At 37.8% G+C, this 14,149-nt stretch overlaps 1 protein-coding gene across 1 annotated transcript; it reads left to right on the forward strand.

The window, feature by feature from the left end:
• The first annotated feature begins 667 nt into the window (after positions 1-667).
• Positions 668-7,995, forward strand: LOC126623561 (protein DETOXIFICATION 46, chloroplastic-like). Its single transcript, XM_050292477.1, has 14 exons — positions 668-1,350; positions 1,595-1,689; positions 2,102-2,210; positions 2,387-2,442; positions 3,137-3,192; positions 3,648-3,786; positions 3,895-4,032; positions 4,866-4,934; positions 5,035-5,145; positions 5,727-5,855; positions 6,269-6,346; positions 7,235-7,306; positions 7,407-7,469; positions 7,574-7,995. The coding sequence occupies exons 1-14, from the start codon at positions 936-938 to the stop codon at positions 7,673-7,675; spliced, it is 1,632 nt and encodes a 543-aa protein (XP_050148434.1). The 5' UTR covers positions 668-935; the 3' UTR covers positions 7,676-7,995.
• Positions 7,996-14,149: the final 6,154 nt, after the last annotated feature.

Raw genomic sequence — 14,149 nt, forward strand, 5'->3', positions numbered from 1 at the left:
TAGTCTCTTAGATTTGTGTAGTTTTTTTTGGCAATTATGCATTTCTTTGTTTAATAAAGTTATATTTCATTAATTCAATTACAACCAAACCTATTTAAGTTGGACATAATTTGGGAAAAGAAGGTTAGTGCAAAGAATAAAGCATTTCTCTCATTTGCAAATAACGTAACTTCATTGTATAAATTTTATAATCGGGACCGTTCAATTTCTCAATCTTCATTTGAAAATCATCCATGCAAAAAACCATTTGAGTCGGAGATCGTTTAATCATCTGATGAATCAAATAAATTAACGATTTAAGTACCAAGGAACAAAGAGTGAGAACGAGCTCATTATTGTTAAATTTGTTGTGACCTATATTTAACTGAGTGAGGGGGGGGGGGGACAACACAACATAGAGAGAAAGGGATAGAAAATAAGCACGAGAGATAGTGTTTTATTTCTCAGTCCTTGTGCCTTAATTTATAATAATAAGAAGGAAATAAACTTGATTTTCAAATAATACAAAATCTAGAAGGAAAATATCCTCTAGGTCTTAAAGGATTTCTAATCTATCACACACTCACAATGTGTTAGAATGTGTGTGTCAACAAAATTGAAATTATTATCCATATCTTGAACGTGCCATTTTATATTTCATTTCAACTCATGCGTTCCCCTTTCGTTTTCTTTAGAAATTCATGTGGAGCTCTGATTGGCAGATGAAGAAAACCGCCAAAGAAGAACACGAAAAGGCCGCAATCCTTCCACGAGGCACCAACCCACTTCACTTGAACTTGGACCAATACAAACCACTCGCCTTCCATCATCCTCTCCTCTCCTGTCGGACAAGGATATCCTTCTTAGCTTTTTCTTTCATTTTCCCAACTTTCTCTCCTTTATTTTCCCAGAAAGTTCCCCACTTTCCCGGAAAGTAAAAAAAAATATTCAAAAAAATGCAAACCAAAACCCTGGTAGCTCGCTCGCCTCCTCTCCTCCAAAACCCTACTCTTTTCTTCACAAACCCACCACATTTCTATTTCACCCCACGCTTTAACCACACCCCACCTGGCCTCCCCAAACTCCACTTCTCCACCCCATTACGCCGCCGTAACCGGTTCGCAACCGCCTGCATTGGCGACGGGGTTCTTATCGGAGACAATGGGAGCCATGCTTCTCCAGTATCTGAAGAAGTTGAAGTTGTGGAGGTTAAGAGAGAAGAATTGGAGAGTAAGAGCACATGGGATCAGATGAAGGAGATTGCAGTGTTTACAGGACCCGCCACTGGTCTTTGGCTGTGTGGCCCACTTATGAGTCTCATTGACACTGTCGTCATTGGTCAGGGAAGCTCTATTGAGCTTGCTGCTTTGGGTACTCTATTATTCTGCTTCACTTGTATTTTTTTATTTTTTTTATTTGGGTTTTATTGATTTATTACTTTCTTTTTTTGAACAATACAATATATATTCTAAACTACTCTAATGTACCGAGAAGAGAATTCAAACTTAGCGATGGGGCAGGCAGATTGTCCTGACCAACTGGCCTAACCCACCTCCGCTTTTTCTGTATTGGTTTAACTTATGAATGCTGAGTCTGTTTACCGCTATTTTTCTAGGACCTGGAACTGTGATGTGTGATAGTCTGAGTTATGTGTTCATGTTCCTTTCTGTTGCAACTTCAAATATGGTTGCTACCGCCCTTGCTAAAGGGGTTAGTTTCTCCTCTTGTCCTGATGCTTACGTGACATTGTGGTGAATCAATTTGTATGCTTGTGTTGATTGCGAAAATGAGTTCGACGCTCCTTTTCCATGTTTTTGGTACATTTCTTTTGCCACATTGATTCAGAATATGAATTTTCTATGGCAATTTGGTGCAACTTGCCAGGAAATTAGAAAGATTCTAAGAATCGTATTATGTATTGTACAGAACATGAAGGGATGAACTTTCTTAAGCTGATTAGAACAGAGGGATTGGTTGCCAGATTAGGAAATTTTGGAATGCCTGCCAATAAATCCATAATGTGTGCTTTTTGATTCTTGTGCTAGGTCATGTGCAATATTAATCACCATTTTCTCTTAGCATGATTCTTATTATATTGTCTGACTATCTAGTATTGGTGCAGGATAGAAATGAAGCTCAACATCACATATCTATCTTGCTCTTTATTGGATTGACATGTGGCTTCGCAATGCTTATATTTACAAGATTCTTCGGTTCATGGGCATTAACTGGTAAGAGGGACTGGTACATGTTTTCTATATATTCACATTAAAAGAAATATTGGGTGCTTGATTTTGTTTATTCTTATCTCATTAATGCATTTTAGCAAACAGTAAATAACAAGACTTTTATGAGTCTGTAAAAGTAGCATAGATGAATCATGACTAATGCAATTCTGGTTTTTCAGCTTTCAGTGGACCAAAGAACGCGCACCTTATACCTGCAGCAAATACATATGTTCAGGTCTCTTCCTTTTTCTTATTTAGACCATTTATATGCTCTTTTCTTTGAGTTGGTTACTCCTTTTTCAGAAGATACTTTCCTTTAAATCAATTACCTGGTCGAGAAGTGTTGAATATCAGAGAAATTTTGTTTTGTTTGTTTGTTTTTGTTAGAACTTGTTTTCTATGAATCATTAGAAGGTCACGTATACTTGGAATGATAATAAGCTAGACTCTGCATTTTCTTGTCAAGCTATCCTTACCCAAGAGGTTCTTTTTTTGTATTTTCCATTTTTCCTATTGCCATTTTTCCTATTTCTCATTTGTTAGGTCCACATTAATACTTGTGAACTAGGTTCTAAACAACCTATTTGCAACGTTAGTTTCTTCATGAAAAAAGCCAGCAATTGCTCAATAATATCTTGTTGGAAAGAGTGAATTTTTTCTTAATTGGTTGTTTTGATATTGCACGCATGATCTTCATGGCTGACTGTTAGCTAGTGTCTATCATCTTACGGGAATAGAGTATGGTATAGATCAACCGAAGAGGTATGCATAAAAGTATTTGCCCCAAGGAGTTATCCTAGAATTCCGTATTGACGTGTCCATTGCTCTTTTATGACTGGAAAATAGATTCATTACCATGTGTCATATACTCCTGCACATAATTTCTTTTCAATGGCTTTGTAATTGAACACGATATTTTCTGTTGGTAGATACGAGGTTTGGCGTGGCCTGCAGTTCTTATTGGTTTGATTACTCAGAGTGCAAGGTTAGATATTTCTTCTTCTCTTCATATTCATTATGTACGGCATAGCTGTGCTCCTTGTTCAAAATCATCAAAAACTATACGACAATGAATATTGTTAAGTCCAAACATCTTTTTTGGGATATTAAATCTATTGGTTGAAAAGAATTAACTGCCAGAGAAAGTAAGGCAATATGTATGCACTAGAAATTCAAATTCCACCAAGTAAACATGACTGATTATATGAACTAGCATGTCAAAATTAAGTGTGAACAAGCATTCTTGTTTATTGCCTAAGTAAATGCTCTCTGGCTTGTCCAAAACAAGTATAAAGCAAGCATTTATATTTGACTCGAAGACTTATTTGTTGCCTAAGGGAAAGTTATCTCTGGCAGGGGATTTTAAATACTGAGGTTAATGAGATTGTAAGCAGCTGTGAGTTCATGTTCGTACTCTGATATTGTCAATATGTTTCCCAGTCTTGGCATGAAAGATTCATGGGGTCCTTTGAAGGCCTTGGCGGTAGCCGGTGCTATAAATGGCATTGGTGATGTAGTCCTGTGCAGTTTTTTAGGCTATGGTATTGCGGGTGCAGCATGGGCAACAATGGTGTCACAGGTGTGTGGGACATACATCATAATATGTCATATAACGTTTGAATATTTTATTATATGTTCTTGACACGTTAATTTCCTTTTTTATTGCTATTTACTGGTATGGTTTTAGGTTGTTGCAGGATATATGATGATTCAAGCTTTGAACAATAAAGGATATAATGCATATGCCTTCTGTGTTCCCTCGCCCAAAGAACTTCTAACAGTATTTGAGCTTGCTGCTCCAGTGGTTCTAACAATGATGTCGAAGGTTTCAGTTTTTCCAATTATATTTCTCTATCTATTGTCATGTTTTAACTTCATCATTCATTTCTTCAATACTCTCACAGCTGCCGGGGAGACTCTGGGGAGCACTTTTGTTAACCACCCTCAAGTGATGGTGAATATTACAACCACATTAATTGCCGTTGGATGAGCTTGATTAAATCTATGTGCTACACAAATCTCAAAATTTAAATCCAACGACAATAATATGGTATTAATGCTCACCACCACTTAAGGGTGGTGACCGGAAAATGTTCTCTAGGGTATGTGCTAATGCTCCTGACCACAATGTTGGCGTCACATTCACAACGACGAGCCTCAACACCTTTTGTTCGAAAAACAAACAATGAAATCAATCTATAGTACATTCTATAAATTTAATAATTGAACACTATGACGGACTTAAACTGTTTTTGTTTTGAAAACAAAACATATATTTTTTATTATTTATGGGCACGATATCAGTAACCAAACAAACTTGATCACCAAGTTCAACAAATACATACCATAAATTAAGCAACCAGTAGTCTACTGATCTATTAGGGAGCACCCAAACAAAAGTTACGCAACCAAGAAGCAAGGATGACTATTGGTTAAGAGTATTATTATAATTCTAATGTACAACTGTCTGGAAGAAGGAACCATTTTCTTTCAAGAAGACTAGGTCTTTAGAATTGATTCTCTGATACTATTTAAGAGAAAAGAAGAGAGTTAGATGCTTTAATCATAACTTTGAAAAGGATTTAAATAGAATATACTCCTAACAAGTAATAGGATACTAAGCCATCTGTTATAACTTACTTAGAATCCTATCTACAGGTGGCTTTCTACACTCTCATTGTATACTTTGCAACATCAATGGGAACAAACATCATTGCTGCTCATCAGGTTAGTTGTGGTAAACTTCTAATGTTAGTTGATCACTCTATTTGGAGATAAGTGACAGTTATTTTCATTGATGAGTGATGAATTACCATTCACTCACCAGGTCATGATTCAAACATTCTTCATCTGCACGGTGTGGGGTGAACCTCTCTCTCAAACTGCACAATCATTTATGCCTGAGTTGATATATGGAGTAAAGCGTAGTTTGCCTAAGGTTTGTCATACTGCAAGTCTATTTATATGATAACATTTAACTTTTATCTTGGTTGTATTTATTGTGATATGAAGAGTTTTCATGTATATTCTGTTCTTGGTTGTATTGGTGGAGATTTGAAGAATTTTCATGTGTATTTTAATCTTGGTTGAGGGTTGAAAATTTTCTTTTAATTTTTCATGGATATTTCGTCTTGTTAGGGTCTAGAATGACTTGGATTGGATAATTCACTAGATTTAACGAATGTTGAATGAACAATGGATGCCCACTTGCATATTGTGTCAAAGTGAAGGTAGAAATGAAGCCATGAAGAAATCATTTCCCTCCTTATCCTACTATTTTTGTGGGAGACAGGAAAGATAAGCTTTGTTCATAGCTAATCCATCTTATACCTTCACTTGGACAAAAGATGCAAGTGGCGATCCTTTTATTCATTCAACATTCTTTGAATCTAGTGAGATGTCCAAATCCTAAACAACAAACGAGGCTTTTTTGTACAGAATACTCCGCTTTTGATGAATATAATGGGGGTGATGGCTATTTTATTTATTTTCTCCTGAAAACTCTATGACATAAAACAGGCTCGAATGCTGCTCAAGTCACTTGTTGTTATTGGAGCTCTACTTGGTTTAGCATTAGGAATTGTGGGAACATCTGTTCCATGGTTGTTTCCTGGTATATTTACACCCGACCAGAAGATCGTACAGGAGGTTGGCTCTCTTTTTTATTATTCGAACTCCTTACTGTCTTTCTACTTATAATTTCATCTGTTGACATTACTTCAAAGTGGCCTTGTGGTATCTGGAGCAAAGGAAGATTTAAGTTGGGTTTTGTCTCTACTTTGTAAGTTGTCAATCATTCGATCGTACCTACAGCTTTCCACCAAATCACATGGTATAAGTAGACTATAAGTTGTGACAACTGCTCCCAACTGATCCCACCATTTATTCTTCTAAGACATTTAACTTTTGAGCTCCAAATATCTGTATGTATGTGTGCGCGCGTGTGTATATTATTTTGATTATTTCCCAGGGCTTCCGTTGATCTTGAAACATTGTAACGACTGAGTGAATACTTTCTGCAAACATTTTTACTATTGATTCTCTATTATATGTTAACGCAGATGCATAAAGTGCTGATACCATTTTTTTTGGCATTGGCCGTGACACCGGCTATTCTCGCATTTGAAGGAACATTGCTGGTATGCTTGTTTTTATCTTCAGTGATGATTTTTCATAGAGTAAATTGTAGCTGTGGTCCCTTAACTTTAACTCAATTGGAGCAATGGTCCCTCAACTAAAAATCCATTACCATTGGTCCCTCAACTCATCAATGTTTCTTCAAAAGTTATTCCAACATAATTATATAAATGGTGGACCAATGGTAATGGATTTTTAGTTGGGAGACCATTGCTTCAATTTGATTAAGGTTGAGGGACCATTGCTACAATTTACTCTTTTTCATATGTTCTTATGGTAACCATGTCGTTGCATATCTTGTGCCTGTCTTGGAACAACGATAGTTGAAAACTGAGTCATGTCTGTGCTGTGTTTCCAGTGGAAGTAATATACAGTTAATCCTGTTTACATTGATGGGTTTGCAGTAGATAAATACCTTGGAATAGACCCGTTCATCTTGTTGATGAAGCTCTTAACGGTTTTAATAAATCTAATAATCATGTTAATTATTTAGGACAAGGGAAGCGGTTACCCCAGAAGTAGAGATAGTAATAGTTCAGATCTTTTGGGCCTATATTTCATAATCTCGCAAATCTTTTCTTCTCTTAGCCGTTCTGGAACATTTTTGTACTGCCTGAATTGGAAGTCATGGATTTCGCTTGTTCTTTAAATTTGAGTGTCGCAGCACGAAGGCCAACCTACTTAACAAGATATAGAGTTTTGCAAATCTTGTTTTACTTTCTGATTATCAAATCCCAAATTAAGCTTGCTTTTATGAGACTGTAATTTGTAGTTCAAACTTGCGTTGCTATTTTGTTCTTGGTTTTATGTATTTACTAGAGTTCTTTACATAATAGGCAAAATACTTTTTGCTTTATTGTAAGTGTACTGTTTTTTTTTTTTTTTTTCAGGCCGGACGAGATCTAAAATTTATTAGTCTGTCAATGAGTGGATGTTTTAGTTTAGGTGCACTTCTACTGCTGGTGAGTATCTTCTTGTTATTTTCTGGTGCATACTTCAAGAGTGATTAGTTTTTTTATCGTTTATACATATAATTTCACCATCCCATTTTTCTTTCACCAGTTTGTTAGTAGTAGAGGATGTGGTTTAGCAGGCTGTTGGTGGGTACTGGTAGGATTTCAATGGGTAAGACCACCATCTTTGTTCTAGCGTCTCGTATTTTCTGTTTCAACTTATCTGAATATCTCACCCAAAAGAAAACTTATCTGAATACAAACTTTCACTTTCAGGCTCGGCTTTTTCTGTCTCTACAGCGCGCTACATCCACCAACGGCATACTTTACTCTGAAGATACAAGCCGGTATCAACAAGAAAAACTCAGAGCTGTTTAGGTCCAGAATCATATAAATGCATGAGATAAACGGTGAAATCTTGATAAAGGGTCAAAATGCAGTGTTACTATTTTAGGAGTTATACGAAATGGAGGTTGGCTGTTGGCACTAGGTTTTTTGGTCTGCAACAAGGCCGAAAGCAAGAGCAAGTTGCAACTTCATGAACAAATGGAGGCAATGTTTGGCTTCAAGGAAGAATTTCTGAGCAGCTATGCTGGTTCTCTGTTTGATCAATGTTGTAAAACTCTGCATTATGTATCTGTCCCAAAAACACGAACTCGTCTTCACCGCAGAAAATTTCAGTGGATACCTGTTGAAAATTTGCATAGTCTGGCTGGTAGTTATTGACCCTTTAAAAATTAATAGTTTCGGTATGGTCCTACTGAAAAACCATTTCAGTACATTCCTGGGGAAAAACTAAAAAACTTTGTTAAAGAGCTCTAGCGAAAGAGGTTTGTCTTCTACCAAAAACTTGTAAAATGGTAAATTAATATGTATTTTCCCCGACGACATACCTCACTCTGAAGACATATATGAGCTGCTTTAAATTGGAAAAACTAAGAGTTGTTTAGTAAGCATATCATGTAGGCTGTTTTAAATTGACTAAAAGTGTTTATATGAAAGTGTATTTAAAATCATTTTATGTAAAAATACAAGTGAATTTTGCAAAAATACTTGAGTGCTTCATACAAGAAGTATATAACTAGTACTTTTTTCAAAATGCATTTTAAGTGTTTTTGAAACCCAAAAATACTTTTATTAAAAGAGCTTTCAATCATTTTTAAGGCAGTTTTAAAATACCTGCAAATTCCTAGCAAACAAAAATGAGTAAGGTACTCTACTTAAAGATCCAAAGACGAAGAAATGTTTTTTTCGTTTTATCTCCACATATAATTATCGCCATAGATTTTTGTTTAGTTTTAAATGTTTAATTTGAAATTGTGTTGAACTTTGTAATTTTTTTTAAAAAAAAAATTGGTAATTTTTAGATTTTTAAAGTTGAATTAATCCTAACCGTTGAAATTTTCAAATTTTTATAATCTGACGCGCCACATGGCGCCACTCCCAAATTTTTTTAATTTTTTTTATCATTGAAAATCCAACTACTGTTCTTGCATAAAATTTGAGCAAGTTGGCTTTTTGCACTCCTCATAATTAAGTCCCACTTTCAATTTCAAGATGACAAAAAGCTGAAACTGTTGTAGGCATAATTTACTGAACAATTATGGAGGCCTTAGAGAGAGAGGGGGTGCGACAATAGAGAGAAGAATAGAGAGATGTGTAATTGTGGGTGTGTGTTATCTCACCCCATTGTGCCTTTATTTATAGTAGTAGGAAGGGTAAAACCTTTCCCTTTAGGATTACAACATTTAATAGGCAATCTAATCCTAATAGGAATATAAGATACATTCCCATATTTCCTAGGATTTACACAATCACATTCCTATTCTAAATAGGACTGCAACACTCCCCCTTGAGTGTGTAAATATTCAAGTAAATGGTGCATCAAGTCTTCATTGATGAAGTACAGTTGATGAAGTCGTCGGCACAATGGGCAAATGCGAGTCTCAAATCAACAGAAGAATGCATAAAAAGTAAAACTCACAAACCCTCGCTATGGTAAAACCCAAGGTGGGAGAAAAACCCATAGTCTAAGGAGAAAAGTGAGAAGTTGCATTAAGTCAAAACTATACGTCTTTTGGACGCAAGTAGAAGAGCTCTCAAGGGTATGATCAGCCCAGGATGGGTGCCTCGTTAAAACCTAGTTAGGTAGCAAAAACCCAATGGGAAAAATGCTCCTAATCGTAGGGAAAAAGAGTAGATCAAGTGAGTATACTTCTGGATACTCCCCCTGAGTTTGACATAACTTCCAAATGAGAACTACAAGCATTGCATATGAGTAGTTAGGCATACCAATTCCTCGGACAAGCTTCTGGAAGGTTGACTTCGGCAGTGACATCGTGTAGAGGTCGGCAATGTTGTTTGGTATCGGTTTGCATGACTTCAATCTCCTGATGCTTTGCTGATGTAGATGTAGACGTAATATGTCTTGGTGTTGACTTCGTTGATGTATCATGGCTTGGTCGGGTTGATACATGTGGCATAATCTTCATGGATCGTCGTTGGGACTCAACGATGGATGAAAATATAGCAAGTACTTCGAATATGCTCAACAAGAACTCCTAACCATGTCTCACTTGTGGCATAGTGAAGTAAGGTGAGTCTTGGAATGATTTGAAGATTTCGCAACTAGGGTCATATCGTGGACCTCCAAGATATTGCGATATCCATAACGGTAAAGACATAACCATTCCGGGATTTTGCCTTGTGCGGGTTTGATAAGTAACTAGCGTCAGCATAACAAACAAGGCAAGCATCATTTCGAGGATCAGGGGGGTTAGATATGCTCAAGATGCGTTGGGATTTGCCCACGTAATACCTTCAGGGTACGTCTTTAATACCAATTCAGTGATTGCGTGTAGGCGCGGTGCTGCATCTTTACCAAGATCAACAATGAAGAAGATGTCCTGTCTAAATACAATGAGCTAAGTACAACGAAGCGCAAAGTTGAACTTTTAGATATGGAATTTCGGATTCCATAGACTCTTCAAGAGTCTCATTTGCATATAACGTATGGACAATCATGGGTATACTCAAAGGTGACACATTCCGAGTGTAGTTCAACTGGTAGACCAAAATACCGTCAGAACAATGCTTCAACTTCAGGTCAAGGCATAAACGAGTTTTCCCAAGATCCTTCATCTCAAATTCCATCTTCAGGTGCGAGGCAGTTTTCTCAAGCTCTTCCAGAGTCTTAGTGAGATTCGTGTTAACGACATAAATTGTAACTCTAGCAATTTGGAATAAGACTTCATAGTTTAACACGCAAGGGCATAATTCATATCCTTGACTGATCAAATAATCACTTAGGCGGGTATACCACATCCGTCGGATTTTTCAATCCATAAGTGAACGCCTCAAAACGAGTTAAGAGGGTGTTCCGTGGTTTGGAACTATTTGAACCAGTCCATGTAATTCTTCGGGAACTTACACGTAAATCTCTATATTTATATCCCCATGGAGAAATACTAACCACATTTCATAATGCTGCTATCAATCACACTTTGGTAAGGAATTTGACCTGGATTGTAACTTTAGTTGTCCAATCAGTTCTACGTTGTCACTTAATCAACGGAACACGGTTCGATATCGTCGATTTTCATTTATGTCGGTAGCTACCATATAAGTGAAAACATCATCGATGATAATCTCATTTCAATTCCATTTTCTTATCCAAACTAGTATACTGGACCAAGAACTTCAAGTCTCGAGAGTAATCCAGATTAATCTCATGAGATGGAAATGATTTGAGACAGCGATCGAGTTTAGATTCATTGTTGTGCCGTGTTTTCCTCTTCCAGGGAAGTGAATCCTACGAACCGAATGATATGTCGTGCTCCAAGCCAAGACATATTGATTGGCTATCCGTCGGTGTACCGGACCGTCCAACAGGGGCGTCCAAACCGTCCAACATGGGCAGCACACCTTCTAGGGATGTTGACTCGACGTCCGTTAAGTACGTCTATCCTTGCAAGCATATTTGCAGGTGGTATATGATCTCGTCACTTTAGCTAGATCAGAGGAATGCGTCTGGAGCAGCATTTTGAGAGAAACCTTACGCCGTAAGGCGTGCATCATATCGCACTATTTCATTCATCTCATAACGTTTCCTTTCCCACTTGTAACTCAACAGGGTTACCTTGGCCAGTGTAGGAACGACAGGTCCAATACACACTTTGGTAAGGAATTTGACCTGGATTGTAACTTTAGTTGTCCAATCAGTTCTACGTTGTCACTTAATCAACGGAACACGGTTCGATATCGTCGATTTTCATTTATGTCGGTAGCTACCATATAAGTGAAAACATCATCGATGATAATCTCATTTCAATTCCATTTTCTTATCCAAACTAGTATACTGGACCAAGAACTTCAAGTCTCGAGAGTAATCCAGATTAATCTCATGAGATGGAAATGATTTGAGACAGCGATCGAGTTTAGATTCATTGTTGTGCCGTGTTTTCCTCTTCCAGGGAAGTGAATCCTACGAACCGAATGATATGTCGTGCTCCAAGCCAAGACATATTGATTGGCTATCCGTCGGTGTACCGGACCGTCCAACAGGGGCGTCCAAACCGTCCAACATGGGCGGCACACCCTCCAGGGATGTTGACTCGACGTCCGTTAAGTACGTTTATCCTTGCAAGCATATTTGCAGGTGGTATATGATCTCGTCACTTTAGCTAGATCAGAGGAATGCGTCTGGAGCAGCATTCTGAAATCTAAAATTCGTCGCACTTGCTTATCACACTTGTGCGGTATGGGGATCGAGATGAGACATAGTGGGCAACGTCTATGAAAATTCGTGCCGTTCTACAGGAACGTTGACGTTCTTATCTCCCCCTAACGGCGGGAAGACTGTGTCATTAAAGTGACAACCCTCAAATAATCGGTAAAGAGATCGTGTGCAAGGGCTCGAAGAGAGCTAGTGTGAAGGAGAATCATGATTGACAAAAGATACACATCCTTCGTTGAGGACCCATGGTGGTACGTTACGGCGGCGTAACTTGGCACATGGAATGCGCACCCAAATGCGTAAATACGAAAGTCGTCAGGTTCGTACCCAGTAACCAACTGTAACGTCATATAGGTTGGGTGGCAATGGGCCTCAAGGCGGACCAACATAACGTGCAAGATTGCATAGCCCTAGGCAAAGACCGAAAACTTGGTACGTTTACCAAAATTCGGGCGATCATTTAAATTACGCTTTATGATCGCTAGGCTAGGCTATTTGGGGTGAACATGGGAATGCGATGTTCAATTAAAAACCCAAAATGACATGCAATACTTTATCGAAAATCGTCGATATAAACTCTCTGGCATTATCCAGTCTTCCAGACCTTAAGGGATAAGTAGGGTGGTGAACCCTTAATCGGCCAAAAGGTTTAGCAGTAATGTGTGTGGACAAACATGTGACCAGTTTGTCGATTCATCAACCAAAACCATAAATATTTATATGGTCCGCATTTTGGTTGGATTAGTCCACATATATTCCCTTGAATCCACTGCGAAAATGGAGTCGTGTCGTATCTTTGCAAGAAAGGATATAGAAAATCAATTTCCCTAATGAGCAGGATTGGCAAAGTGTGCTTGTAGGCACAAAATCCTTACTTTAGATAAGGAGATGCGTTGTAGCATCATTGTTCGACCTAAGTGTCCCAAAAGGTCGTGCCAAAGCAAGTAAACTGCTCAATCACCAAACTATAGGCCGGCCACATGTGGTGTATTCCCAGTTGGGAGACAACCCATTGGCCCCAAATCAAAGCTTCATGCTCATTTTTGGAGGTGGTGTAAAGATATTTCACTCTATTTTCTTCAGTGGTTTCATTTATGATCATTGTCATCTCGAATATCCTTAAAAACTCAATGTCAGGAAGAATTTAAGGTCCTTTAAATGATAATTCAGTATCATTCATACAACAAGGAGCGTGCCAATGCTCTTAATCAGGTTGGATAGACCTGAAGTCGTTGTTAGAGATGTGATTTAGGTGTAAAGTTAGTGTGTGTAGTACGCATTCATCCAGACAACTAACTTTCCCACATTCCTACCTAATCACGTGTTTAATTGAATCGGTCACATGTATTAAGAAACATGATTCAATTAACTCATATTCGAGGACAATATCAATAAGATTATCCATTAGTAAAACATACACCAAACTTGAATCCAAGAACATGGAAAAATGTTCACAAAGTAAATTTACTAAGGGGATTCGGCCAATAAGGCCATCCATGTCGAAATTTCGCTCTGCCAACGATGTTCGGTGGAGCAAAATCAATCTCACATATTGACTACTAGAATGGTACTCCTCAACAAAATTGATAAGGGGCACGAACAGGTGCATAACCAATGATCTATTCCATCAAGACGGGAGTAGATTCTTGCAAGGTTGAGGTTCGAGAATATTATCCCTTATTCTTGAAGTTTTAGGTCTTATGTACCAAGGATCATGCTTCGGGCATGATGCCACACCTTGGCAGGCCCTTATTATACTATATGCTTGTGAACACAAACTCGAAATTGTATTGTGAAAGAATATGCCATTCAATGTATCCTTACCGAAGCAGTGCATCACCATTTGGTTAGGTTTTGACCGAACTGGGTCGAGCCATTTGGTAGACTCCAGCCGAACTGGGTCCATACCTGTCTCTCATGTTTGTGGTAGTAATCAGATCCGAGAATTTGGTAAATTTCCACTTTCTACACTGTTGCTTCAGGAGTGAGTTAGAAACATGGAATGACGAGAAAAGTATTCTCTAGTCAAGATTCGATTGGATTTATAAAATTCAGAATTGTACTCATTCATGGACGTAATCATGGTTTGCTTCGGGCAATTTCTTTCATGATTAGAC

The sequence above is a fragment of the Malus sylvestris genome, chromosome 5, assembly GCF_916048215.2.
Source record: "Malus sylvestris chromosome 5, drMalSylv7.2, whole genome shotgun sequence".
Classification (NCBI taxonomy): Eukaryota; Viridiplantae; Streptophyta; class Magnoliopsida; order Rosales; family Rosaceae; genus Malus; species Malus sylvestris.

Bases quoted from the DNA above. Each gene is read 5' to 3' on its own strand.
- LOC126623561 (XM_050292477.1), top strand. From the start codon at position 936: ATGCAAACCAAAACCCTGGTAGCTCGCTCGCCTCCTCTCCTCCAAAAC. The intron at 3,193-3,647 runs GTTAGATATTTC...TATGTTTCCCAG, and splicing joins TTGATTACTCAGAGTGCAAG to TCTTGGCATGAAAGATTCAT. The intron at 4,935-5,034 runs GTTAGTTGTGGT...TTCACTCACCAG, and splicing joins ACATCATTGCTGCTCATCAG to GTCATGATTCAAACATTCTT.